This window comes from Buteo buteo, chromosome 5, assembly GCF_964188355.1.
Source record: "Buteo buteo chromosome 5, bButBut1.hap1.1, whole genome shotgun sequence".
In the NCBI taxonomy this organism is placed as follows: Eukaryota; Metazoa; Chordata; class Aves; order Accipitriformes; family Accipitridae; genus Buteo; species Buteo buteo.
The window spans coordinates 21,433,295-21,461,156 of NC_134175.1; the positions used below are offsets into that span (position 1 = coordinate 21,433,295).

At 37.2% G+C, this 27,862-nt stretch overlaps 3 protein-coding genes across 10 annotated transcripts in view; 2 read left to right on the forward strand and 1 right to left on the reverse strand.

Moving 5' to 3' along the window:
- Positions 1 to 6,370, forward strand: part of SLC39A10 (solute carrier family 39 member 10) — a 133,107-nt gene extending 126,737 nt beyond the window's left edge. For 6 of the 8 annotated variants that reach the window (XM_075028027.1, XM_075028028.1, XM_075028026.1 and 3 more), the window contains one exon: positions 3,138 to 6,370. In XM_075028027.1, the coding sequence (XP_074884128.1) occupies positions 3,138 to 3,296 (159 nt within the window). In that variant the 3' untranslated portion in view covers positions 3,297 to 6,370. Of the gene's footprint in view, positions 1 to 426; positions 554 to 3,137 lie in introns of all 8 variants that reach the window. The other 2 variants (XR_012650423.1, XM_075028031.1) reach the window with 2 other exon arrangements.
- A 20-nt stretch (positions 6,371 to 6,390) lies between these two features.
- Positions 6,391 to 27,862, reverse strand: part of DNAH7 (dynein axonemal heavy chain 7) — a 115,601-nt gene continuing 94,129 nt past the window's right edge. The window contains exons 52-64 of the mRNA XM_075028025.1: positions 27,191 to 27,385; positions 24,058 to 24,150; positions 18,560 to 18,736; positions 17,382 to 17,543; positions 16,417 to 16,617; positions 15,386 to 15,547; positions 13,773 to 13,958; positions 12,934 to 13,071; positions 11,953 to 12,183; positions 10,764 to 10,916; positions 8,712 to 8,889; positions 7,171 to 7,274; positions 6,391 to 6,779 (exon numbers count right to left, since the gene is read on the reverse strand). Coding sequence (XP_074884126.1) covers positions 6,573 to 6,779; positions 7,171 to 7,274; positions 8,712 to 8,889; positions 10,764 to 10,916; positions 11,953 to 12,183; positions 12,934 to 13,071; positions 13,773 to 13,958; positions 15,386 to 15,547; positions 16,417 to 16,617; positions 17,382 to 17,543; positions 18,560 to 18,736; positions 24,058 to 24,150; positions 27,191 to 27,385 — 2,187 coding nt within the window. The 3' untranslated portion in view covers positions 6,391 to 6,572. The remainder of the gene's footprint in view (positions 6,780 to 7,170; positions 7,275 to 8,711; positions 8,890 to 10,763; positions 10,917 to 11,952; positions 12,184 to 12,933; positions 13,072 to 13,772; positions 13,959 to 15,385; positions 15,548 to 16,416; positions 16,618 to 17,381; positions 17,544 to 18,559; positions 18,737 to 24,057; positions 24,151 to 27,190; positions 27,386 to 27,862) is intronic.
- Positions 9,505 to 23,218, forward strand: LOC142031129 (baculoviral IAP repeat-containing protein 5.1-like). The gene is made up of 5 exons (XM_075028036.1): positions 9,505 to 10,264; positions 19,720 to 19,942; positions 21,021 to 21,130; positions 21,461 to 21,575; positions 23,033 to 23,218. The coding sequence occupies exons 2-5, from the start codon at positions 19,805 to 19,807 to the stop codon at positions 23,216 to 23,218; spliced, it is 549 nt and encodes a 182-aa protein (XP_074884137.1). The 5' UTR covers positions 9,505 to 10,264; positions 19,720 to 19,804.

Consider the following 27,862-nt stretch of genomic DNA (forward strand, 5'->3'; position numbering starts at 1 on the left):
GCCAATAGTTGCCAGTTCCTAGCCATGGCTGCTCAGTCTGGTTTCTCAGCCTCAGTGGTATCATTGAAGCATCAGTGAAGACCGCTGAAAGCGAGGGTTCAGTTTCTGCTGAATTTCCTGGTATCAGCAGAAGCCATCTTGGCCGTTCTGCTCTTTAGCAAATTTACCTCTGTGGTTAGTTCTGTGTTCAGCACTACTGCCATGTTGGTGCTTAAGAAACTTAGTGTCAGTGGGGCTTCCAGCTTACTTCTAGGTGGCATCCTCCATGTCTGAGCACTTTCTCTTAAACTCAGCTTTGGTTCTGAAGATCCCATGTTAGTCCCATTAGTAGTCATCAAATGGGAGCTTGAGCACAGTTCAAGGCAGGACACAGTGGCGGAGGCTACTCCTGTGATCTTCAACTCATTCAGTCCTGCTTGCCATTAGGTCCTTTATGACTAGGACTCATGGAAGCCAAGCATTGGCCATCACACCATGGGATATTTCACTTCATTATGGAGACTTTAATTTGTAAATCCACTCTAGCGATGAAGTTGTTCTAATCTATTACAAGGTAAGTAAGTCCTTTTCAGAGCTTGCTAAATAGTGTCTGCATAGCTGAGAGTGATCCTTTATGCAACTTTAGATGTTCTACAGTAGCCTATAATTACCACTTGCTTGTTAAGTCCTGTGGCTGATACTTATTTCCTGTACTTATTTTGACTGAAGACATCATGTGTAAAGGAAAGCAGTATTTTCATTCTTTTATTCCTTGTCCTTTTCCTCAGTCATCATAGTAGCAACCAAATAGTCAAGCCCCAATGGTCTGACTAAACAAGAGCAGGAAAGGTTCCGCAAGACACACTTGAAACTGCACCAGATTTCTGTCTTGATGTTTCCATAATCTCCCTCCTTCTCAAAGACCTTGTTATCTGACACTTAAGAACAGATTTTGATCCCTCCCTAGCTTGACAGAGGTTCACATAGGTGCAGTTCTCCATCCATTCCTTAGACCAGCCCATTCAGAATGGACTTTTTGGTATTGTTGCATCCAACTGTCCTGAAGTTTGTCTAATTACGTGTTTTCTAATGGTAAGCATGCTCTTCTCCAGTAGAACCTAAACTCAGGCCTTTCTTTCTAAATCCTTCAGTCTTTCCATGATCTCTTGTGACGTTTCATTTGGTGATAACTATCAGAAGAATAATCATAATATCCTCCTTCCTGACACTGCTGTTTTAGTTTGAATGAGTACATTGAATTTTCCTATATTCCTTCCCAGTCCAACTTGAATCATTTCATCTTACTGGAAAATAAATTTATCTATCATCTGCTATATTTTTCATTCCTTACACCTCTAGGGCTGAAACTAAGCTTTCAGCTTCAAGAAGGTTTTATTTTTTTTCTGCTGACAGGACCAGACTCTTTATACGGTCCCTGAAATTGGTCACATCAATAGCTAATAAAGCAAAAAGTTTAGTAATCTTTAGATGTGCTGTCAAAGTAGATAACCAGCAGTGTTAAAGCCCATTATACTAATACTAAGGTGAAGCCTTTTTTCATCCAGGCAATGTTCCACCAGATCTCAAAAAACATATGTGGCTTCTCTGAATAATTTCTTCTTCATGCCTACCAAGCTGCTATCTGAAGTTCTGTTTATACCTCCTTTAGCTACTGCAGCATTGCAGAGACATCAAAGTTGAAGCAGTACTGTGTAGAGCGTTGGGCAGTACCTATATTCAAATGAGGCACTTCAAGGAGATTTGCCTCCAGGTAAATGTGAATATGCAAGAGGTTCCTACAGTGCTTGTGTATGTGTGGGCTGTATCTCAAAGATGGAGGGAGGGCTTTTGCCAGTAACAAGTTCTTGCAGTGCACAGCCTCCTTCCCTCTCAGAGTCTTTCCAGGACCCTTTCTACACTGGGATTCTGCAGCTGAGGGAGAGCAAAGTGGCACTGGTCTGCTCTGCCTGCCTACTCAGGCTCTGAGTACAAGAAGGAGGAGCTTGAGCGCGTCCCTTCGGATATGGCGACAGTAAAAATAAATATTTTTAAGACAGTGATGGGGAGTGCACCCATAGCACTGGTTACTGTTAAACAACCTTTTTTTTTCTATTTTAAAGGGGTCTTTTACTTGCTGTTCAGTTCCCCAGTTTTGGGAATATATGACAGCTGTCACTATCAGTAGCTAAGACTTCCACTTCTACTCATCATACTCTCCTTTTTCATGGCCATGACTGGAAGCCTTGGAAGTTTTGGAGACAGAGCACTGTGCTCTTCCTAGGCTTTGAAACAGATGCCAGAATACTCCTTGATTATTCTTAACAGCATCTTTAGAGTTGGAGCAATAAATAGGACTCATGCTGTGTACTACCTGAAGTTTCCATTTTGTTCTTCTGTACTAAGTGTGTCTTGAAGGAATTCCTTCATTTACTTCGTGCTTTCTTGAAATAATTTCTTTGTAAAATATTTTATTTCTCTTCTGTATGGGTGGCTTTGTAAGACACTTAATAAGATTTATTTTTACATCTTTCAAGACCACTATTACTGATTTGTTGCTTTTGTCAGTACTGTTTGACTTTTCTTCATAGGTGAGGAATATATAGAATATCCAGAGCTTTCAGAATTTTTTTATAGCTTCACATAGAATCTCTCTTGAATTACTTGTAGCTGTTATTCCCATATTTAAAAGGGACATGTATGTGAATATGTGTAAGCATGTAACATGACAAATGAATGGCTAAGTTAATCAGCAAAGTAATTGTAAAGGGTATATTTATAGCAATGCAATTACTGCAAAAATAGTTAAAGATTTTTATTATGTTTATTTGAGCATGACAATTTTCATTGAGTAAAAGAACTCAAAAGAGCAGAACTTGGAGAGTGCTGGGCTGGTCCTTGTGGAAGTTGAAGTTCAAGTAGATATGTGATCCAGTAAAAGCTTAAGAAAAAAAATGAACTCTAGTTTGTTTTGTAAATACATTATGTGATCATGTTTTTAATCAAATTTACTGGTTAGGTAGAGTTTAAGCTATGTCTTAGTGTACTGGTTTTATAACTGAATCCTGGAGTGTTTATTCTTGACAATATCACCTTGTGAACTTTTCTGTGTATAAATGGAATAGAGGTGAAATAACTTGCTAAATTGTTTTTCCTTTTAGCTTCCAGAAATGCTTCATGGAGATGGAGATAATGAAGAGCATGGTTATTGTCCTGTGGGGCAGTTCATTCTTCAGAATCTAGGCCTGCTTCTTGGATTTGCCATCATGCTGGTGATTGCCCTCTATGAAGATAAAATTGTGCTTGACATCCAGTTTTGACCTAATTCTGGTAATCACTGTGGTTACAATAATGTTACTGTATGGCTTCAAGTCTGCACTGTTTCACTGTATGCACATTGCTCAGAGGAAAAGCAGTGGCTTGCACTACTTACACAACTACAGTATATTCATTTCTGTGTAGATTAACTTCTGCTTTTTTTCTAATTCAAATCAGATGATATCGCCCCATGCATCTTCTAAACTCAAGTGATCAACAATTAGGAAATACTGTATGCAAGAAATAAATGCCAAGTTCAGTGTACTATATAGGAAGCACTGCTTGCTTAAGAAAGAAAAAGTACAGTGAATGATCTACTCATTTGGGAAAATACCATTTCATTAGTACATTTGAACAGAACCCAGAAAATGTTACAGCTGAAATTCATACCTCTGCAAGGAACCTATGTAAGCTTTTAGTGCCACATAAGTATTAAGTAAGTAGCACATGTATATCTCTCTCTCTCTCTCTGTATGAGAGAGAGAGAGAGAGAGAGAGACAGATATGCATGCATATATATGTGTGTGTGTGGGTGTATATTATTCATTCTGTGCTGATTCTTCTGCATATGGGTGACTTGAAGTGTTAAATCTTACAACAGCACGTGATTGGAAACCACTGTGCCGTTTTAAATTTTAAAAAAGAAACCCAAAACCTAAACACTGTTTAAATTCTTAGAGTATGTGTTAAGCTGCACTCCATCATTATAAACTTCATGTGTAAGAAGGCAGGCTGTTGCAATATACGCTGCAAAGTGCTATGTTCTGTCGAGGACCAGTTTGACAATGTTTTTCCTGACTAAGATTTATTTGATGTTTGTTCCTTGATATTAGTAGGAAAATGCAAAATGCGGTAGAATTAGCATTAGCTCGGGGAAATCCCTGATGTTGGAGTTATTGAGCTATTTCTGATTCTTTTTTACAGATGCTAAACATGTATTGTGTGCCACTTGCAGCATAAACTACTGAAGAATTGTGGCTGTGAATTTGTGCAAACTCTTTTAACAGAGAATCCGTATGGGAATTTCTCCACTTTTTAAAACAATTATTTTGGACTGTTTTCTCGTCTTCATGTTAAAACAATCCAAAGTGCAAGATGGTAGTTACTGAACCTGGGCACAAAGGTTAAATTATGCTCACTGTATGTAGTATTGGTAGGTTATTTACAATACTGTAATATCAGATCAAAATCTGTTTCTACAATGCCTTGATATCGGACATTGTAGCACTGGCCATTTCTGGCAGTGGAGGGTATGTAAGAAGATATCTACTTCCAGCATAAAGGAGTTAATTTCTATGATTATTTTTTACCGTTTTGGTATTTAAATTAGAGTATTAAAAAGCAGACGTGATAGATCTGTGGTATGTGTAATTGGGAAGGATAGACTACAAATTTGGGCCTTAACTTGCTGGGATCAGCTGTCCTACATCGGATTGTGCCGATATGCTTATATTGCCAGACATGAGTTAGTTCTTCTTGTACCCATCTCCTTAAAAAAAATTGTGAGTTTGTGAGGAGTGCAAGTTGATTCTGTAGTACCAGTCCTAAGCATGGTAGTAGCCTTTTTTAAAACATACAGTTTGTCTTCTTTTATGTGTATGCCAGGTAAAAGCTGTATTTTGACTATGTGCCGTAAGTTTTGTTTCAGTCCGCTTGGTGCCAGAGTAGCTGCTAAAAACACTGATCCTAACGCCTTTAATGAGAGCCAGTTGGTATCTTCATTCCATTTCAAGTTAATGTGTGTTTCCTGTGGCCCTTTACTTTTTGAAGCGTCATTGGTCAGTTTAGTTTTTAGTGAGAGCAGCTCATGTTTTAAAGATATCGGTTGGTTCTTGCCAGTATTTCTTCCTAATGTGCAGCATCAAGAAACAGTATTAAGGGTCCTTTTCAAAGGGCGCGGTTTCTTCAGTGAAGAAGCCAAAAGCCCAGAGTTCAGGCATGCAACCATTTGATGCTCTGAATTCAGGTTTTCTTTTTTCTTCTATAAACACGTTTACTGTTGGACCCTAATTAGTAAAACACACTCTTAACTTCAGATTACTGAATTTCTGCAGTGTAAATATTCTAGGTGACATTTTTTCATAGTGCCCATGTTAGGTCACTGAATACCATTTTCAAAGAGACTTAACTCACTGGATACCTTCTGAGGATCTAAGTTTAAACAGCCTGTTTCTTATGTATTAAACTGACCCTTAATTTTCCTTTTCTGTTAATTCTGTCGAGTATAAGGGGGTCATTATGTGGTTGAGCTGATATTTTGTCAAATCATTTTTTAAAGTTTATTTCTTTTAATTCTTTTCAAATGAAGATTTCTGTACTTCAGGTAGTATATTTACTTTTGTATTAGTTGGAATATGGTTATAGCTTCATACACTGCCTCTATAGGAAAATAGTTAACTTCCTTCCAAGACCATCTTCAGACAAGGGAAAAACATGGTCCTTGAAGGTAGGTACTGTATTTTTCATTAAATATGGGTTGTTCCCTTTAATTTTCTAGTATTTATTACAAGTTATGAAGAGCAGTATAACAGCTGTGACTTCTATATTTTCCACCAGTATTGAATTCCAAGTGATTCTAATGTATGCTTTTGAGTCATGTTACAGACAATCTGAATTCCACTACATTTCTACTTGGCTTCAACATTCCATTCTGCTTGAATCCAGAGTCTCATTTAACTTGTATTTGTTGGAGGGCATAAATGTTACTTGTATATTACAATGCTGTCACCGTGTGACATCCCATATGAATTTTGATGTAGATCACATTGCACTCAATCCGCTGTGATTACGCTTAGAAAATATTGTAGTTGCTAGATGCAGTGTGATATTTTTTTTTTTTTAATTTTTCTTTCCCCTCCCCATTAACAATTGAGTCTATGGTTTAAAATGTGATTATGGTCCTATAAGATAACTTGCTGAGCTATCAGTCTTTTTGTTATAACTAAATCATTTTTTAAAATTTTATAAAGCTGGAAATGATCAAATGCTGTTTTGTTCATTGTCAACAGTGTTGTGTTCATTTTATGTATGTTCCTTATAAATAAGGAGCCTTCAGAAAATAAAATTATTCAAGGAGCAGGTATTTTTGTTGGCTTTTATAAGGTTTTATTGTGCACCTGTGTATTATAGTATTTTTTTTCAAATCTCATGAAAGGCACAAATGCAACATTGTAAACAAACTCATTTTGATTTCTCTTTTTACGTGAAATTTCAGGACTGACATACATCCCTTGTAAGTGATCTGGAAAATGCACCTACCTGCGTAAATTGTGACAGGTTTATGAGTTAAGCTGACATAATAATGCCACACCCCGCCTGATCCAGTGTTCTTGCGGTTTGTCTGAAGGCAGAGTCATTGCGATGACAAAGTTGGTGGAATGGCCTGTAGTTGACAGGATCCCTCTTCTCTCGCTGGTCTTGTACACTGGGGCCAGGTAACTTGGTCGCTGTGGAATGTCTGCTCTCTTACACGGCTTTAGCCATATCTGCAGTAAAGAATAAAATAATCCTTTTCATCTTGGTTAGGAAAAAAAATAGGGAAACAGTTTTGGCTTGGCCAAAGTATCTTGACATTGTTGGGTTTTTGTTTTGTTTGCTTTTTAACACATAGCCATGAAAACCAGTTTCTTGTTTCCTCTTTCTTAGCAGATTGCTTCCTCTCCCATAATATGCAACACCAAACCATTATTAGCAAAGGATTCTCAGCTCCTCTCAGACACTTAATTTCTATTTCAACACAAAACATTTCAGTTAAATCATTTTCTTTTTTAACAATTACCCTGTTACTTCCTTCAACACTAGAACTTGGGAGTGTTAGTACTACGGTATTTGTTGGTATGTAATACTATAAAATGTCACCAAACAAAAGATACTGACCACAGGTACTGTATCATAGAGGATTTTTGGATGAGATTCTCCTAGCTTCTTAGTTTGCCTGTTCCAGCGTGCTCCATCCAAGAACAATCCCTGAACGTAGACCCCTGAATCAGTTGGAAGAGATACTATATTATGCAAAAACTGAAAATGTCTTCTAGCTGAGAGCAGCAGCTAGTGCAATGCACTTTGCAAAATATCGGTTAATTGAGTGTGTGGGACTTTCTCAATTTTGTGTGTTCCAAGTGATGATAAAATAACTGAGTATAACACTCAAACTTTGAGTATAACATCTTATACTTCATTACAATTTATTATGATTGCAATTCTATAAAATTTTATAAAGTTACAATGTCTAGCAATATCATAGTGTATCCAGCCTTTTCTGAATGTTGAACATTGAATGACAGAGCTGAAAAATTATTCCACAGTACAGGACACTATTTTTGCAGTTGTCATTATTACAGACTTTTCTGTATGCACTACATATTGTCAGCTTTACTGTTTCCAAAGTTGGAGATTTGATCGTATAAACAGTCTTTCACTAGTTAGTCCTCACACTGTTTCATTGCTGATGTTTCAAAGTACTACTTGCTTATACCTTTCTCAAGCAGTTCATTAAGGGAGTAAAGAAAAAAAGAAGTCTTGAAATGTTTAAAAAACATAAATACCTGTATTTTGACATGTCATAATGACATGACAGAATGACAGCTGTCATTCCATCAGCTCTCCAGAAGAAAAAAAAAAAAAAGTGACAGCAACATCTGTTTTTCATCAAACTTGCACCTTCTTGCTACATAGACTGAAAACTGCAACTTCTAAAACAAAAAGTAAACATGCCCCAACAGAAAATGACTGGATGTGGCTCTCCCAGGCAACCTACCAAGCCCTTCTTTTTACACAACTTGCAGTCAAACTGATCCTCAGAAAAGTATTAAAAAGAGTATTAAGAACAGTTCAGTTTAATCTGTCCTTTTTTCTAAAGAAGGACAGGCTAACAAACATATCTGCAACTGAAACCTAAGGTAAGTAATATAAAGTGGTCTGATGAAAAATAGGACTTTTCCACATCGAGCAATCCCCTATTGCACATTGTGATCATATCCATAAGATATTTTTCTAGGCATTGTTGAAGTAGCATACCCAACTTCTCTAGTAAATGTTTGGTTTTCCTTGGCTTAGGAAAATATGCATCTTCAGACATATATGCTAATGGAGTGAAATAAAGTTGGGGGGGGGAAGGCAAGCTTGATACCACTTGAAAGTTTGATCTGTTGTGGGAAGTTGGGGGTAAGGAGTGTCCTCTGTTGGTGTTATTTATCATCTGCATGCTAATCCAGGAGGTGAACTAATCTCACTAATCTTAAATTTTTAAGGACTTAAATAGTATTTTGCCGCTTCGCTTTTTGTGTATCTCATGGGGAGCAGTGCAGTTGTGTATGTTTTCCAATTCATTAACTTAATTGCATAACTCTGAGTCTGCAAATTAATGCTATCTTCTGAATATATCAGCAAAGGCAGATAATTGTGTCATGCATACTCACCATCTTCAGGAGCAATTTCATATTCCTTGTCTTCTAGCACTTCATAGTCAAATTCTAGTAGGTCTATTGGAATGGTGTATTTTCTGGCATAGTTCTGCTGGGCACCTGTTAAGAATGCTTGAGTGAAGAAGAATCCCGAAATCCAGAAGACCGGTGGAGTTCCATTTTCATACCACAGCTGCAGCAGCAAAAGAGAGAGAGGAGGACAAAAGAAAAAAACTGCCTTTTATTTCTTTTAGTGTTTAGGAAAGCAAACATCTAGTAGAATAACAGCAGAAGTAATTTCTCCCTTTGTGAATCCAGGATTGTCTTTTTCTTTTCTGAAAGCAGTGGAACTCTGGATGGCTGCCATGTGTTTTTAAAATGTCACTAGCTTCTGTTTTTAAAAAAAACACAACCAACCAACTAAACACCCTCAAACAAAAAAAAAAAAAACAACACTGTTGTCTGGAAATACTTAGCTTGACTTATTCAGACTAAGTCTGTTAAACATACATCATCCTTCTAAGTTCATCAAACGAGTGTTCAATTCTTCTCTCTCTCTCTCTCTCTCATTATTGAAGGCTGTTCAGCATTGACCTTTGTTTCTCTGTGCAAATGACAGATATTTTTTTTTTGCAGGCTGTTTTTTCTTTGAAAGGGTCATATCTCCCTTCCAGGGCCAGTGTCACATGTTGTAAGTGTGTACAGCAAGTTGAAGATGAGGAGGGATGATTTCCTCATGAGGAGGATATGTGGCCTAATTAAACTTCTGTTGATTTGGGGGGGGGGGGGGGGCGGGCAGGGAGGGGTTTTTTTGTTTGGGTTGGTTTGTTTGTTTGCGGGTTTTTTTAATAGCTTACACCGTGGAGGCCTCTGTATAAAAATGATTTTTAAAAATGCCAAAATTCATTGGATTTGTTTGTAATATATGTGAGCTCTGTTGCAGTGGTGAATATTTACTGCATGCAGGAAGAACTTTTTCTGATTGTTGCAAACATCAGTTTTGAATAATGTCTGAAAAAATTTTGCTACAACTATCTGCTGAAGAGAATTACAGTGAAGACAACTAAACTAGTTGTCTCTACTAATAAGTAGGTTTCAATTCAAGAAATAAAAAAATCATCCTCATAGCTATTGGCAGTTTTCCATTTGTACAAGTTTAATTTCTGTCCTGGATTCTGTTTAAGAAATGGCACTTTTGTTCTTTACACATACTGCTGTCAGGCTTGCTACAGATGAAAGTGGAAGTTACTGAGGTGTGTTGGCTGGGTGATGTGTGTCCAAAAACATAAAATAGAGGTTCTCTGGAAATCCAGATTTGCTGAATAACCTTCTAGGCCTAAAACTGGATGCTTCTTTTGATTTTTTAATTTTTTTTTTTATTTAGTTATGATTTTTGTTCCTAGATCTTTTGTCTGTCTTGGGACCTGCTCTTATAACAGGTATGGAGTAGGCAACCTGCAATGAGATTGGTTTTCTTCAGCTGACTGAGATTACTAAGCCACAGAATGGTGCCGAGACTCTAGATATTACTCATTTAAACTCAGTTTTGGGAATCTGCACTCTTACAGGTAAAGGAACCCCACTGATTCTCCCTAACTCATCCAGCTTTCTTCTCCAGCACTTTATTGACAGTTTGGTACTTGACTTTAACATAAGATTTTGTGTCAAAATGTTTTACTAATTTAAGTTTGCTCACTGGAAAAGGAACTCAACAGTGCTTTCCTAAGTTCTATTTTAATTAACTTCATTACCACCACCAGATCTATATGCAGTTTAAGAAGCCCTTCGTAAATTCACTTCATAAGGCCAATTCTGTCATACTGTATTACTGACATACTGCAGCTCTCTTTGTGAGGTTTAGGGTATGTGGCAAAATGTAGTGCTTCATTAGATGCTGCAATGAGCAAACAGCTATACAAAACAGATGCACAAATGAACTGAACTTTACCTGTCAGTTATTCAGTGGAAGTAATTAATGTGTGTGTTCACTTGTGGAGATGTCACCTGACTTCAATAGACAAAAATAATAAGTGGCATTGAACAATTTGCATAAATGGGCATGCTCACCTGTAAGAACTTCAGTCTATTAAGGAAGTCAGTCACATAGCTGCCCAGAGGCTTGAGGCTTGGGTAAGACTTACTCATCCATAGTCCTGGAATTTTGCCTTTCAGAATGCTGCTTACCACTTCTTCCAGTTCAGCAGACATCACTACTAACCCCTAAAAGAAATTTTGGAAAGGAAGATGTCAAAATACTTTGCCTAACAAGCTTGCTTTAACAATTAAAAAATCAACATCGCACTCTGTCCAACAGATGCTATAAACTTCTAGCTAAGTCAGACAGGAGCAACACTGAAAACAAGAATAATGGACATAATGGATTTCATAAAAAGCTACTGCAGTCTTCTGTTTGATCTGGTAGTTAGTCACTAGATTGGTCAGGGAAAAGGTCCATAGCCTCTTTCAGAGAAAACTGCCCATACTGGAAAATTCTCCCTTCTCATCCTTCCTCAGAAACATGGTCTTCCCAGAGCACTTCTCAGTTTTACTAACTGTAAATACTCTTTTTTATTATTATTTAAAATTTCCTCAAAACTCTGTGACATTGCTGCAAGTGCCTTATTCTAAAGTGGCAGACTTTTCAGCTTGTAGTTTGGCTTTAACAGGGAGCGGAGTGGTGTTTGTGGGTTTTTTGGGGAGGGGGTTTTTGGTTCGTTTTTTTTAAATGCCTCATCAGCCTTAAGCTATAACAGATAAATAAAAATTACCCAAAATGACTTTTTTCCTGCTTTTTTTCTGTATTTTGCACAGCAGTAGCTTTTGATTCCTACTGAGAACAAATATCAACTTTAGACTGTGATATCTTAACTGGAATCCTCACTGGCAGTAATTTGCTATTTGAGGTGTTGAGGAGTTCTGCTTTCATCTGTAAGAAATTGTGTGAGGTGCTTCAGTCTTTCAGGCCATTGAGGCAGAAAAACAGATGTGAACCTAGTTACTGCTTGCCTTATTTGCTAGCAAATCTGTAGTTAAAAACTTTCTGATTCAGTTTCTCTACAGTAGGCACAGTAGTACTTTTATATTCCATTGTACTCCTATCAGTTTTAAGATACAGATCAATAAATCAGTTTGGAATCTGGATGCTTTAAAGTGTTTGACTGACCGACCTGAATCGGACTTCAGGGTCAGTTCTCTAAGCTATTTGCATTGGGTCTAGGTTCTAGGTATATGCCTTAAAAGGTTATCTTCAGCTCACCTTTATTGCTTTCTGGATGTTAACACAGGAGTCCCGTATTGTCTGCAGTAACTTGTTAAAGCGTCCCATCTCTTGGACAAGCACGGTATTCATACTTTGAGTATAAGTTGTTGGATATCTTCTCATTGCTGCTTCAATGTCAAAATTTGGAGGAAGTTTGCTCAGGATGTCACCTGTGACTTCATGAACAACTTCATTGGTGGATTTTGCACCACCGTCAGATGCCCGAGACTAGAGAGAGCCAAACATTTGGATGTATTTCAAGAAAAAGAAAGAGGACTTAGGAAAGCAAGTAGTTAAAATGCAGGAAAATAGAGCTGTTACAAATGCATTGTTTAAAAGATCATTGCAGTTCCAACACTCTTTCCCTGTAACTGAAATTAATTTGTTTCAGAGTTTCCTATATTATTGCAATAAGTTATTAGCTTAGAACTAACAAAATCTGGTTTCCTACAGGTTTGTGTCCTTCTCTTTTTTTGCTGAAATCCTGCTTCCACAGTAAACCAATCTTTCTCCTCCCATCTTGGATGTACCCGTCAGCACCACTGGCTGGCCAGGTGCCGTGAAACAGCACAGAGCAGTGCCAAGTTCGGTCTTGCTGTCCCTCCATGTCCCTCTTGCTCTCTATATTCAGCTCTTCATTTTCATCATGAAGCTTACAGGAACCATAGTATCCCCAGATTGTACCTGGCTTACAAACTGGACTGAAATGGGCCAAGAAGTTGAAAATTGTTAAAAGCTGGGGGGAGGAGAAGATAGGCAAACTGACTGTACAATCACAGAAGCTATGTTTCATTAGGAAGATGGGAAAAATACAAAGCCAAAAAAGCCTTAAAAGATTAAGTGGCGCAGTAATTTCACTAGAATGGAGATATAATACAATAAGGTACAGTAAAAACTGAAAAAAAGTCTGAACATACTAATGTGGAGACAGAGTAGAAAGTTACAGTAAGATGTGTGTGACTTTTACTCTTTACATACCTGTGTAAGAAGAATGTTATCAAATAACAGTTGCGTTTCTGACTGATCCTTGGCAATATCAGCATTTGCGTTCATTCCAAATACCTCTGGGGAAGGATTCAGTGGAAGTGTCTTTGTATATTCAATATAGCTTTGGTACTGCAAAAAGAAATATTCTAGACTTAAAAGGAGATGCAGAAACAGCCCATGACAGGCTGCAAGCTGTGTCTCAAAACCACTACAGACTTTCCTAGTGTAACGAATACAGTGTGTAAACTAAGATATAAAAGGAAATACAGGGGCTGACTGTGCCTCAACTTCCTTTGGTCCATCCTTTTACCCTGAAATCAGGATTGGCTTTGCATAAATAATTTCTGACAAAATTTCTGACAGCTGTTGGAAATTCTCTTACAAAGTAAGATACCTAGTCCAAGGGGCTGCAGCCCCTTTCTTGGCCCACTGCTTGCCAAGTTTTGCTGATGTGTAACATAACTCTCCTGTGCAATAAATTAAGCTGATGACTATGTTCTTTCTACCTCCAGCAGGCATGATCAACTAATTCTCTTATGCCTGTTTTATAAAGCTTTTAAATTCAGCAGGCTGTGTTTCTCCCTTATTGTCCCCAAGCATGCTGACTCACACAGAGCAAGGTCAATTTAATTGGCAGTAGTTGGGGTTTTTTTCACATCGTTTCTGTTTCTTAGAAGTCACTGAAACAAGTCCTAATAGAATGTGAGATTAAGCCACAAAAGCAAGCAGTGACAGCAGTAAGCACTGAGGCACATATCGATGTCAGGAAAGATAGATCTATATTTTAAAAATATAAGCTGTTGGGAATTCTGTTGTTCTGGGATACTTACATCTCCTTCAGGAGGAGCAAAATAAAGGCCACTTGGATCAAATTTATAATCTACATTTGTAATGATTTCTGAGCAAAAGAACATGTTCAGAATACTGCGGAGCGTACGCCGATCCCAGTCATCAGTGACTCTGCCACCATAATTACATTCTCCAGTCATATAGCGAAGAGCATCATGTGGCACCTCCTGAAAAAAAGCAAGACAATGATCTGAACTGCACTTCTATGGACAGCCATATTGGTATAATTGTAATTTATTTGGAAGTCATCTAGAATTCTTACTGGAAAGTTTAAAAGCTGTTATTTACTTTTGCTAGTTCATGCTTGTACCATTGATCTCCTGATCTTCAAATACTTTAATAATCATCTATCAAGTCACCCAGCACTGCTTCTTTTGAAGAATAATAGCACCAAAAATAACCATAGTAATGCAGCTGGAACTCCCTGAGTACAAGTTTATGGAAAACTTTTCCAAAAGTATCTCTACTTGTTTGGCTATACATACTTATAAAATAAATGTATGCTGTCACAGGGGCTATAGCTGTGCTTATACTTCTTTTTTTTTTTTTTTTTTAGAAAATAAAAGCAAACATGCTTAAAGTCTTGAGGGCAGGAGAAGCTGGATTCCTCTTAGGAACAAATTACAAGTGATGAGATAAATTGTTTACAGGAAGTCAGGGCAAGAGTGGGTGATATGCTGAGAACTGAGATAAAGCAAACCAGTTGAAAAAAGTATCAGGAAATCTGTTTACTATGTACAAGTTACTATCTTTCGGGGGGAGGGGAAGCTTCCCTCCCTCCTAGGCACTACATTTGCCTATAAGTTTTGGTCCTATAATGGGAGGACATCCCCTCAGACACACCCCACACACCCCCAGCCCTTCATTCTCTGGCAGGAAAAGAAACGCACACCTTCATGCAGTTGCTTTCTCATGCTGAATCACAAGTTGCCTATTAACCACATTGATAACCAAAAACACTGCAGGCTGACAGTGGTTTGAAAATAACACCCCATTCCTGCCCCCAGCCATAACTTTAACAGATTCTGGCTATAGTGGGTTGCCTAGGAAGCTAGAACATAGAGAAGTGGCACGTATTGCTAGCAAATTGCAGAGGCTTCTATGAACCACTGCCTAGATCTGCAAACAGGGAAGGAAACAGCATCTGCCAAATTTACACAAATAGATCAAGGTTGTTATTAATCTGCAACAGTCCAGCGTCTAGTATTATCCCTATCATTAAGTCATAGTTAGCAATTAAGTAGTTTAATATGATATTTCACAGCTTGCAGTAACATTGCCAACAGCTGAATCCACAGCTCCTGCCTAAGGACAGGATAAGATTCCAATGAATAAGGCAACTATATGAAACAAACACTGCTCTGTTTTGCATGGCAGAACTTCTAAATCGTAATTTGAAAGTTTCCCACATAAGTTATATACTGATCATGGTACACTAACCATTTGAAATGAATTGCAAGTAGACCTTGGTTTCTAATTCACTGCCCCCACTAAACTCTTGCTGTGGCAGCACTCAGCCTGCAATTAGTACATGCACCAGCAGCCCTAGAAAGTGCAAGCAAGGCCCGGTGACTGCTGTGAGAGGTTGCTATACCTCGTACTGGTCGAGGAAGATGTGCAGCTGCTGCACGCTGATGCGCAGGTCGGTCTCATTGAACTCGTACGGAATGTTCCAACCCAACGGCCCAAAATTCCGCCTTTCTTGCACCAGCGCGTGGAAGAAGCAGAGGCCATACAGCAATGTCTTGAACTCAGCCTTAAAACCAAATGCAAGACCATTAATAATTCATAGCTGGTTTAAATCATTTCATTTTTTTCTCATGTCCTGCACAGCAGTGCTGTCTGAGTCAGTCAAAACCCCATCAGTGTCTGAGTCACTCAAAACCCAGCATCTCCTGCTCTGGTAACATACTGTTTATGAGTCAGGGGTAGCTTTTTCTTGACATACAACAACCTTCAGCAAGAAGTCATCAAATTGTCGTAAGCATCAGTTCTAAATATTGTCTTAAACCACTGTGAACCCTCAAAGCAATTTCATTTTTAAAGCTATGTATCCATGGATATGTAATTAATATACAAGACACGTACAACTATGTGTATGAGACCATGTACCTACGAATTTTTATTTTATTTTTTTTTACACCATTGTATTATAAAACATCGTTCACAAAATATTTCTGCTTTTTTTCTTCTCATTATCAAGATAGGATTTCAGGCCCTTAAAGAAAAACTTCAGATAGGAACTTTTGTTTCATGTTTCAATTGAGACCATTTAGTAAAGTATATGACCTCATTTAGAGGTCATACATAAGAAAAATAATGTAAAATATGCTCGCAAACAGACATTTAATTATGAAAAGAGTGGTTAGGATTTTTCCCAGTCTTACTTCTTGGTTTTTAAACTAGAGAGCTGTATTATTAATGCCATAGCACAAAATCTCAATTGAAGAAGTAGGAGACGAGCAATAAAATAAAAATTAAATTTACTTCACTATTGCCAGTAATCAAAACCAGTTCCATTGCAGTGGAAGACAACTATTTAATTTGGGAGGGTTTTTCCCCATGTGACATACACAGTCATCAGGGTCTGCTTTAACTGATTTACAAAGTTACAGCATTACTAACAGGTTTTCTGCAGCTGTTGAAGAAGTCAGGATCAGATATTGGATCCATCAGGTATGAACGAATTATATTGGCCCGTAAACCTTTTGGTGCTTCATTAGTCATCTTCACTCCGTTCTGAAGTACAGACACCGGGAACGTGGCAGATGGGTAACTGGTGAGCCAAATTCGGAAATCTGGGTGTGTTGTATCAGGGTTTAGCTCCTACAATAAACACATATAAATACAGGCAATTGGAAGACACAACAGATTAATATATACCTCAAGTGTTATAATTAAAGCTTTTTTTTTTTTTTTAATGGGAAAATACACCAGTCCAAAATTTAATTTCTTAGATGCTTATACATGATTATAGCAAAGTCACAGTCATCAATGACTCAATGACAACTTGCCTTCTACAGCTGGTGTATTTTTATTCAACACTTCAGTATTTTGAACTAAAATTTGTCCTCTCTGTGCATGTTTGTGGAATATAGGAACAAAGCCAAGTGCAGGCTCTGTACTACCAGAGCAATGGAATGTATACTTTGCCCATTTACTGCACTTACTGTCACACAGCTGTTCTGGGAAGGCCTATAGCAATAATATGTATACATCAGAAATGTGTTAAGTTTATTGGGGGGTGGGGGGGAAGAAGTATACACCAGTACCTCTTTGGAAACCTATAGCTGTTCAAGAGGAAAATTCCTTAGCATGCTGCTTTTCTGCAGCAATAGACATATGATGAAAGCTCTTGGCCTGAAGAAACTGTGGTAGCAGCTGGGATTTACCATTCAAGGAATGGGCCAGACCCACCATGTTTGTGAGCACTTTCTACTCCAGCAGGCAGAAGGAAAAAGACAGAATATGTGATGATTACCCTTATATAATGGGAATCATCACAAAGTATACTAAGCTGGCTTTTCACTCACCTGTACGGATCAGGGACAGGTTCAAAAGTATTTATAAGAAGATAGTACTTTTTTTACCTCACAGACTCTTTCTAGTATTGGCATCCATGAACTTGCTAAATGGCAATTTTGCAGAACTATCCATGTTCCTTCCTTCACTGCCTTCTCTATCATTTTCATGGCTATTGGACCTTGGCCTTGACCAAGTGACAGAGAACTAAGCTTTGTATCACCATATCCCTGCATATAGAAAGCATATTATAAGTAAGAATAATATGGCATAAATACACTAAACATTCTAGTATGACAGTTCACATCTATATGTATTCTTGAAACAGTTAATGTACATTATCTTTCAAAAACCAGTCTAAATCTTTTTTTTCATGTCATTCCAGTTGACTAAAACCTTTTATCTATCTTCCAGTGAAAAGCTCCAACTACACATCCATTTAATCAGGAACTGTAAAATTCTGACAGTTTCAAAATACTCCTGAAAACAGTATGCTCTTTAAGGAGGTAGACCACCTACTATAAAACGCAGGATACATTTGCAGCTTGGTGGTTGGAGACTTGAAGTATGTCTGTCATTCTCAACAGCACAGAATTCTGACAGAATAATAATCAGGAAATACAAGAAATACATCTTACCAGAAAACAGCAACTTTCTAGTATTATAACAGTACTCTTCTACATAAGAACTAGTTTAGGCTGTTAGCAATTTTTTGTTTTAAATGCCATAATGACAGTGAAAGCCAATAAAAATCCATATTTGAATTCTGTGGTGCAAATGCCACCCAAGACCCTACAGTCTTATATTACTATAGTGTTTTTTATTAAGTAATATATTACACATAATGCTTATTAGAAAAATACCACTTTCAGATAAGATTCCTTAAAATTAATATTTAAACCATTAGGGGTTTTTTCCATTTGAGATTACACAAACTAATTAGTTAAATAGATCATGACATCCCAACATTATAAAATATGCCAAAAATATTTAGCATACAATTACTTATAAACAATAGACAAATTGTTCATTCCTAAAAACAATTCACCTACATTAATCAGTGCTTTGTGTCAAAGAGAATAATGAGATCAATTTTAACATGTTTTGGGACAGTTAAAAACAGGTTTTTGAGCTTACTTTGTCACTTCAACTTTTACTTAAATAAAGGTCCTTCATAAAAACGTATGCGTGCACACACACACACAAGCATCAACTACATTTAAAAAGTCTGGAGATATTAAAATACCTGATCATCTGCAAACTTAAGAAGGGCTGCCATGGGGTCAGCACCAGGAGAAAGTATAAATATCAGTGGTGCACAAGAATGACTATCAGAAAATGCTTTTGACAAATCAAATGGAGGTGGCTCAATAAACGGACGGCCCAGGTTGTGAATGATAAATTCCTGCACCATTGGTATTAGCTAAAAAAAAAAAAAAAAAGGAAAAATAGAATTAAAGTGTCCTATTTTTTGTGTAAGCATTAACATATATTACTCTAAACATTTTAATATAAATTTCAAGGACAGTATTCCTGCATATAAAATTAGATACGAGTACAGTCCCAGAGAAATCAGTTATTTAGCCTGTGTAAACCTAAGCAAAATAGATGCTCTAAGAGGGTTGAAATTGGAAGTCCTATGCAAATGATCCTTAATCTCATTTCTGTCACCACATCTGGACAGACTAATGTGCTGGTACAGGAAGCCGATTTTTTTCAGCACTTGCTCCATCTGTATTATGGAGGGGATTTCAATTTTCAAGTCTCATAATGTAACACCTTTCAAAGGTGTCAAGATCTTGGCTTAGAAAACTGCTGTGTACAGCAGTCTTGTACACACCAGAGCTTAAACTTCAGACTGAAGTTAACTGGGCTCTGTACCAAAATGAGAAACAATTTATAAAATGACAGCTTAATGCTTTGATCCTGTAAACCCTTACAGATATAATTCTTTTAAATATCACCATTCATTCTATCTCTGGACACACTCTAGAATATTTTACAATAACCACCTCCCCTTTAAAGAAATGCAACAGTATTTGCAAATGTGATACTAGGATTTAATGTCTGAACATGAAATTCAAGAAATGCTAAAAGTTTCAAATAGCAATGTTAATTCAACTGTTTTGGTCACAATCAGTATAATATTTTTAAAAATTTTATGTGTAAAATTGCTGTATTCATAACTATAGTTTTTAACGTGCATTTTTGACATTTCAGTTATAAAATGTGTAATTTTCATACTGCATTAGCATAGGTGCTTTCAGTTAATGAATATATAGTGTGCCACATACACAGAATGTGACACAGCAGAAAAAAAAATCCAGTAGCTTCATTCCTCTTGATTGTCCTGCTCATGAACTCACCTGTGGTTTTACTTACTTTAAAACTTACTCTGCTTTACAGGTGCAATGTGTCACCAATTAGTATAATGCCTTAAATTCGAGAGCAGGAGAGAGGCTCTGGGCTATGCTAATTGCAGGCTTTACAGATGGAGATGCTCCTGAAAGAGCTTTGTTTGGCTTCCAAGCTCCTGAGTGATTTTAAGGATATGTATGAATATGAGAACCGTTTAAAAACCTTCACAAACTGGCCTTTTATAGAGAACTGCAAGTGCACTCCGGAGAACGTAAGTCTGAAAATGGATATTTTAACTATGCCTTATTTTTTATGTACTGTGCCTGAATGTGAAGTCATTGTTAAGTATAGTCATTCTCAAGAAGAGTTGTGAACTTCTGCTAAGCCAGAAGAAGATGAAAAGTTGAATACTCCAACTTCGCTCTGTACCCTGCTCAGAAATACTGTAGTAGGATGACTAGCTTCTGCAGGTTCAGCTCACTAGTCTAGCTACAGAATTTAACATAGTTACTTTTCTTGGTTTCACTTTTTTTGTTCTTGTCACTTAAAAGTTAATTTCTTGTATTATGTAGTCTCCCTGATTGCAAATTTTCATTCATAAAAAAGAAGCCTGCATTAGAAGAAACAAGTACACATCCAGCAAGAAGGATGAAGTAGCAGAATGATCACTACTTAAAATTCAGAAATTATTTACATTTTAGAGAACTTAACATTTATGTCCCTGCAGGCTTTGACTTGGGCATTAAAAAAAAAATCCACGTGACTTCTACTTTGGCATACACACGAAATGTCCAGGCTGGATCTCAGATGAGTCATACTGCAAGAGTTATCTGAGAAGGTGTGAAGTTTGATAACTAAAACAAACTTAATTTTTAGTGTTCTGACTGGACATGATTCTAAAGCGACAGGAAAACATAGAAGTTAAAGATGTAGCATTTTACTCACATAAGTTATATTTAAAAGTTCTTTATGTCCATGGTTGTATGCTATGTTATTTCTCTGAAAGTATTCTTTAAAGTCCTGGCTATGGCAGGTCTCATGCACTGCTACTGAAATAGCTGTGTAGCATGGCATCTGCTAAGAGTTATCTGGTAGAACAAAGCTACTCCAGTAGCCTGCAGATACCACAGCTATGCAGAAATCTGTTTGCAGCCTATTCCTTGTTCCTCTACTAGTTGCTTATTTACCTGCTTGCAGTCCTCACACTTAAAATTTATTTTTCAGCCCGATCTGTGCTGATAGACATTGTGGGGAAAGGCATTATTTGCAAGCTCTCAGAAACAGTTTGCTTATGTGAACATGAGCAGTGCATTGGATGAGGCTCTAAACTTCTAAACTGTCACCTGCAGATGGCAAAGGCGGGCTTTGTCCACTGTCCAAATACAAATGAACCAGACGTGGCAAAATGTTTCTTTTGCTTGATAGAACTGGAGGGCTGGGAACCAAACGATGACCCATGGTAAGCACAGATGTAACAATGTTCTTGAAGTATTCCTCCAAACTGCTTTGACAACATCCCCTTACTCATTATAAAATTACCAATTTCTCTGTAACAGTTTACAAAAATGAAGCCTACTGGAAGTTTATCTTACCCAGTAACCTTGAAATAGTTCAACTAGCTTTCATCTGAGATCCACTAAAATCTATTTCATATGTTTTCTGTATGACACTTTTTCTACTGATAGACAGGTGAAGTACTAAAGAGACCCATCTGTTCACATTTCTTCATCTCTTGAAACGTAGCTTTCATGCGTTTAGTATCTGTTCTTATTGTGGGTTTATGTTGCAGGGAGGAACACACCAAACGTCACAGCTGTGACTTTTTATGCCTTACTAAGCACTTTGATGACCTGACAATGGAGGAGTACTACATGCTGGAGATGACACGGCTGAGAACCTTCCTTGTAAGTGTTAACCAAATAATCTTAATACAAGATTCAAAGCTAGAATGTAGACCAAGAACTTCCATCTCCAAGATTTCCAAGCATCAGCAAGGAGTGATTATATAAGGCTAGAACATGACTTATGCTGAAGTAATGATTTACATACATTATTGGCTAAGAAATCTGCACCTAAACACTTCTCAGAGTAGTCTATTGCCTAGCTTTTGAAGGAAAACCCATTTCCTTTAGAAATGTTTTTCCAACAACTCATTCCAGCAGAAAAAATATCTTGGGTGTAATAATCAATCAATCCAGAAAGCTCTACAATGAGTAGCTCTATCTTTCTCAGGAGGGATGAACAACACATGTGAAAAGACAAAATTTGACCAGACCATTGCTTCACGTGTCCAATTTTACGTGTAAATCAGTCTAATGAAGCTTTCTAACTTTAAAGCCCATTTCAAATGTTTTACAGTTATCCAGTTTTACTCCTTCAAACTTCTGGGATTTCATGTATGCCATTGTGTTGACATATACAAAAGCACACAAAACTGAGCTGCTTCAACTAGTTAATCAAAATCAGCTGACCTCTGATAGATGACCCCTAATCCTATGGGTAGTAAGAATCAAGTGAACCAGGTTCCCTGATGAGGCACACTAAAGGTTCTGCATCTTACTTCTTGGTGGGTTTGCACAAGTAAGGTCTTTGCCTTCCTGATAATGTTGCATATCGAAAATATACCTGGTGACTGTCAAGGTCAAGTTCCCTATACAACAGAATCAAATACATAAAAATAGGATCACATGCCACAGTAGGAGCAGTCTGATATCTTAAAAAGGTGGACTAAGAGTGAAAAGATGATGTTGTTATCTAACCTGAACAGCGAATGATTTAGAGTACAGTACAGTACAAAAGGGGTCTTGGCCATAATATTACTTTATTTCCAAGTACAGCATATAGAAAACTTGAAGCAGCAGCTTCAAGTGGGGACACTTTGCCCCCAGGAATACTGTCACCAATAGCGTGGAGGGCTATGCACTAGGGCTGATCCAGAGCATGCTGCCATCTTGAAGCACTAATACCCTAATGCATCCTGAGAAGTGAGATCATGCCTCTTCACACAGAAGAAAAATCAAACTGAACTCTCCCTCCCTGATGTAATGTAAAATACAGCTAAACAGTAGGTTCACAATTTACTTTAAATGTATACTAGACATACGCAAAAGCGGTCACTGAACTGAGCCCTACTGGCAAGGCTGGTGGATGAGTTTCTGAATCAAATAGGGGTATGCATATGAAATATCTGCCAAACTGCTCTGCATCAAACAGAAGTATTACTGACCATAGCCAAAAGTAGACTTCTAAGCTAGAATTAGTGGCAGACCAGTGGGTTTTTGAGGATCTAAGTTTTTAATGTAGTTGAACTAAACAGTTAAATTGCTCAACTGAAAGTCTCAATCTTTTGCTTTGCTTTAAGTGCAAAACTGGCAGAAGCGTAATAAAGTCTTTTGAAGAAGAAGTCACCGCAACTAGGCAGCGTCTTGTGGATAACTTTGTGTCCAAACATCAGTATACACCGCCGCTGCCAGTGCCTCTCCATCCTGATCCAACTGCCCAACATTCTGAAAGCTCATATTGCCAGTCAAAAAAAATCCAGAAGTGAAGTGTGAAGTTTGACTCTAAAAGTTTCTCTTCTTTATACAGTACAAAGGTTCACATTTTTATCTGAGTACTAATATAAAGCTAAACAGCTGTGCAAGTAAATGTAGAATTCCTTTCATAGGCTCTCTGGAACAGAGGTCCTAATTGTTTATACTAACGCCCATCTTTCACAATGTGCTTTATCATTATGGCTAGGTGTGGACTAATAGTGCCACTAACCTGTGAATATATGAAAAATGTCTAAGTGAATACTTGTATTCTGGTTTTTAGTAGGTTGACTTTTTTGGAATAAAGATCCACAACTGTGAGCACCTATTGTGATCTGTGCCACATTCAAGCCTGACAGCTAGAGAAACTCAAATCAGAACAGTTCTGCTTCAAAAAACTTTCCATAGAACAAAATGGATCTGTGTGTCTGCAATAATTGCTACCTTTAAACATCTACATTATCTACACTCATGCTTACCACTAAATTATCTTCCTAGATCAGATAAAATTTACCATAGATAGTGACATCCATCAAAAAATTTACTTAAGCAAAAATAGCAGGTGTACTGAAAAAAAGTCATAAGGTTTGTAAGTCTCAAGGAGGAAGAGGTCTGGGGATTTTTGGTGTGTACACAAACTTAAAAAAAAAGCTAAAGGCCTAGCCTTCTGTTTTAAAAAGTTTTTTTATTATAATTTCAAACTTTTTTTTTGAAATCTCATTAATCCCTATTTTCCTTTACGATAGACTGTTGTAGAATGGTTATAGTCAACCATTCAAATGCATACTTGCAAATACTTTTGGTTTCTAAGATGGACAGACCTTTCTGAATAAGGTGAAAGTTTTGTACATACTTTGTCAGGCCTCAGGCAGCGAATGATAAGCATCCTTTGGAACTCCCCCAACTTGTCTTGCCACTCTGCAGGAAAATCCTCATGCTGGGGATCCTAAAAACATATGTATTTCAACATTCTTCAAAGCATTTGTGAATTATCTATAGCAAGAGTAAATTATCTTTTAACTTGACACATCAATCCATGATGTATTTTTTCTTAATCTACAGAAATGGCGTTGACATGCTTAAAGCTTTAAAAAAAAAATTAAATACATGTTTATTTAAGAAGCTTCTCTTATAGCAGAGAAGTCATAGCAATTTTTAAGTGTTTAACAGATAATAACCCAAAGTTTTCCTCTAGAAGGTGGAGAAGGAATGAGGTGGAGGAAAACTGAAAATGCACTTTACCTCCCTCTTTCTGTTAGAACTGAATTATGGTGTCAGTCTTTAGTATTACAATGATAACCATATAATCAATGACAATCACATTACAGTATTACATGATAACTGAATTAGGTTGCATCTGAATGCAGAAAATGACTGCAGGAAAACAAGAATCAGAAAATTAAGTCAAACAATACACCAGAGAACTTAGTTTGTAAATGGCCTATGAATAATCCAGCTGTTATGTTGTTATTGCAGTTATCAGATTGGGAACAGCAGTCTGTGTGGCAGGTTAACTTCTTATTAGACTGACGTACAGCACCAGCTGGGTGTGCCTTTTTGGAAACTGGTATTACAGCTCTGCTGGTGAGCCTCTTAGGCTTGCCTGTAGAGGGTTGGGCAAAGAGGTATGCAGACAGACCTGCTCAAACTGTCTTCTGAGCAAATTTGATTTAGCATATCAAATCATAATGGAGCTCATGTTCTGCTAAGGATCTGGAGCCTGGGTCCCTCCTTCCCCAACTTCTAGGCACTTAGTTTCAAGTCAGAATCCAGAATGCTGCATTATATTTATATTAATATATGGGAAAAATGGGTACCTCAATGACATCTATAACAGCTGTTGAAGAGTTCAGCTAAAAATTTGCAAGCGTTGTAGAAAACTGAGTGAATTAGGAAACACTGAGTGAAGGCTGCACTAAAGACTCAGTTGTGCCACTGTGCCAAAATCTCTTTACTTCTCCATGAGAAGAGATGCATCAGTAGCTTTGAGATTAAGTCAGCCAGCTAGAGGAGAACTGAGTTTCAGTCCCTACTCCAAGATATGCAATACAACTTCAGATAAAATACAACGAATCCTTGAATTGGGGAGTTGAAGTCAGGTCTCCCCTACTTTTGGAAGCAACCTGATCAACAGACAGTATGAGGAGAAAAGTGCATCTCAAACTCCTTTGAAAAACATTCATATTCCATGTATGGTTGCTGATGACAAAGTGGCTCAAAGCAACACTGATTTTGTGCCCTCTCTAACACACATGAGTACATGCATGAAACTACCCTTCATCTAAATTTGTGTATCACTGACAAGACAGGAAAAAGCGCTGGTTGCATATTACTGGGGATAAATTATACTGATAAAAAATACCACTATTAAAAAGGAATCTTCCCTAAGACCCATTAACTAGCATTTTGAAATTCTAGTGCATTCACACAAAAGTACTAGTATTAAAGCTAAATAGGTAACTAAAATGTTTTCACATAAGTAAAAGGCATAGCAACTCTTCTATATCAGGACAGAGATAGATAATGCTACTCCTTTTGATCTAGCACTCCAGGATCAGTAACTGAATGCTCCTGGTTTCAGCATTACTGTTTATTAGATTCTTTATCAGTTAACTGAGGACCTGATACTATAGACCTCATTTTATTGAATACCACTTAAATGAAGGAATTTCTGTTTATTTCAGTTTGACTACGTGAATGCTCACATAACTATCACACACATCTGGAATCTTTACTCTGAAGGTCAGCACCTTTCATTTATATTAGGCATTGCTTTAAAAAGCTATAATTCCAAAGTACATAATGAAATAGTCCCCTCTCTCAATCTCTTTTTCAAATGTCATCATTTCTCTGTTAATTTTCCAAGTGAATATCTCCCATAGAAGAACTAAAGCCCTCAACTTGCTGTATCTTTCTGTAAATGCCCAAGAAAAGCTTTATCTCTGCTATTTGTCTGTTTCCTGCAATCTGGACAACTGAAGGAGCTGCAGCTGCTTAGTTTCTTTAATGTCTCTCATCATACACTTACGAGCATTTCCAACCAAAAATCCATTCTTTTCCTCTCTGCATACTTTCAGCCCATTTTTTAAATAGAAAGGATTTCTAAATCCTTGACATTTACAATGAATAAAACATACAATTAATCTTTTTGAAACGTGTGTAAGAAGTCCAGAGTCATTTGACTGAATATTGGCAATAAATTTTCATCATTTAAGTTAACAGTGAGAAAAGTGGTTCAATGGACTAGCACAAAGGGACAGTATTATCTGAGCATGGAAGTGGTTATGGTCAGATGGTGCAAGTAGGAAAGAAGGATAAATTTTTTAATCATTTGTTCAGGAGGTATGTGTATGATGAGCACTTTGCATATCAAGAAGCAGAAGGGGGGAGTATGATCAAATAAAAAAAGGTGTTAACAGTAAGAATAAAGATGAAGCAAGTGCCCAAATGTGGAGTGAAATTCATCTGAATAGCTTAGATTTTAAGGAAACAGTGATGGAGGCAGATAAAGACAAAGTCAGTCATTAATGCATATACCAGGTCACTGTGAAAATATGGAAACACAGGTCTCCCAAATCCCATTCTAGTTTCTCTGCATGGCAATAATTGGGGGTTTTTTATACTTATCCAGGAAAGCAGCATGCTATATAATAGCATGAAAAGGCATCTTCAAAGCATGGTAAACAAATATATAGACTGGCAAGGGACAGTGGTTGCCTTAAGTTTAACCAAATTCACTAGTACCTTACCACTCCAGCTTTTCTTGACTTTTTTCCATCCAAATTCAATTCAAATCATGACTTGCTATTCAGAAGCCACCTGACAAATTGGCAATAATCTACTACAACACACCATTTGCTTAAATATTTACATTCATATATGTAAGAACATACCATGTAAAATGACAGCACTTTCTTTTCCCTGAGTAAATATTTTCAATGTGTTAATCAGCTTATGAATGCAAGCAATCAGGAATGTTAACATACCAAGCTGTCATATACCAATTTCCACCCATCCTTCAGTCGTGTAAAATCCTTACGAATGTTTGTGAAGCATGGCAGATCTTCTAGTCGACAAATTTCATCCCATGATTTTGGAGGAAGCCAGGTACATGGATTAGAAAAAGGATTGTCCAAACCTATGCCTCCAGTCAACAGAAATTTCCACTCATTCTCATTAATCTACAATGAAAAACACTGCTCTCAGGACTAAATAAATAAAATCTAATGGTTTCAGTACATTATGTAGGAAATCAATACATTTATCTAAATTCTTGCATTAGTTAAAAAAGCTTCTATACAACTACTAAAAGCTTATTTCCAAAGTATTCATTGTCTGGTTTTCAGTTAAACGTGAATTTAAGGAATCAAAAAGCCTAAGATATGAGCCAATATAAAGATTCATCTGCATTCCTAACCTGGGGAATGAATCAGTGTTAACTGATTAGATTTTTAGACCCATTCTTCAAATCCTAAAGTGTGGAAGGAAAAAAATACTGGACATATTTCAGGGAACCATGCATTTTGCAACCTTTTCCTATAATGCAAGTCTAAATATGAAAAAGAAGTATCAGCCTATTACATGTCTCATTCCTTTCTCAATACTCCTTATCACAAAATTTCTTTGATTACATAAATTTGTAAATTGAAGTCCCTGTA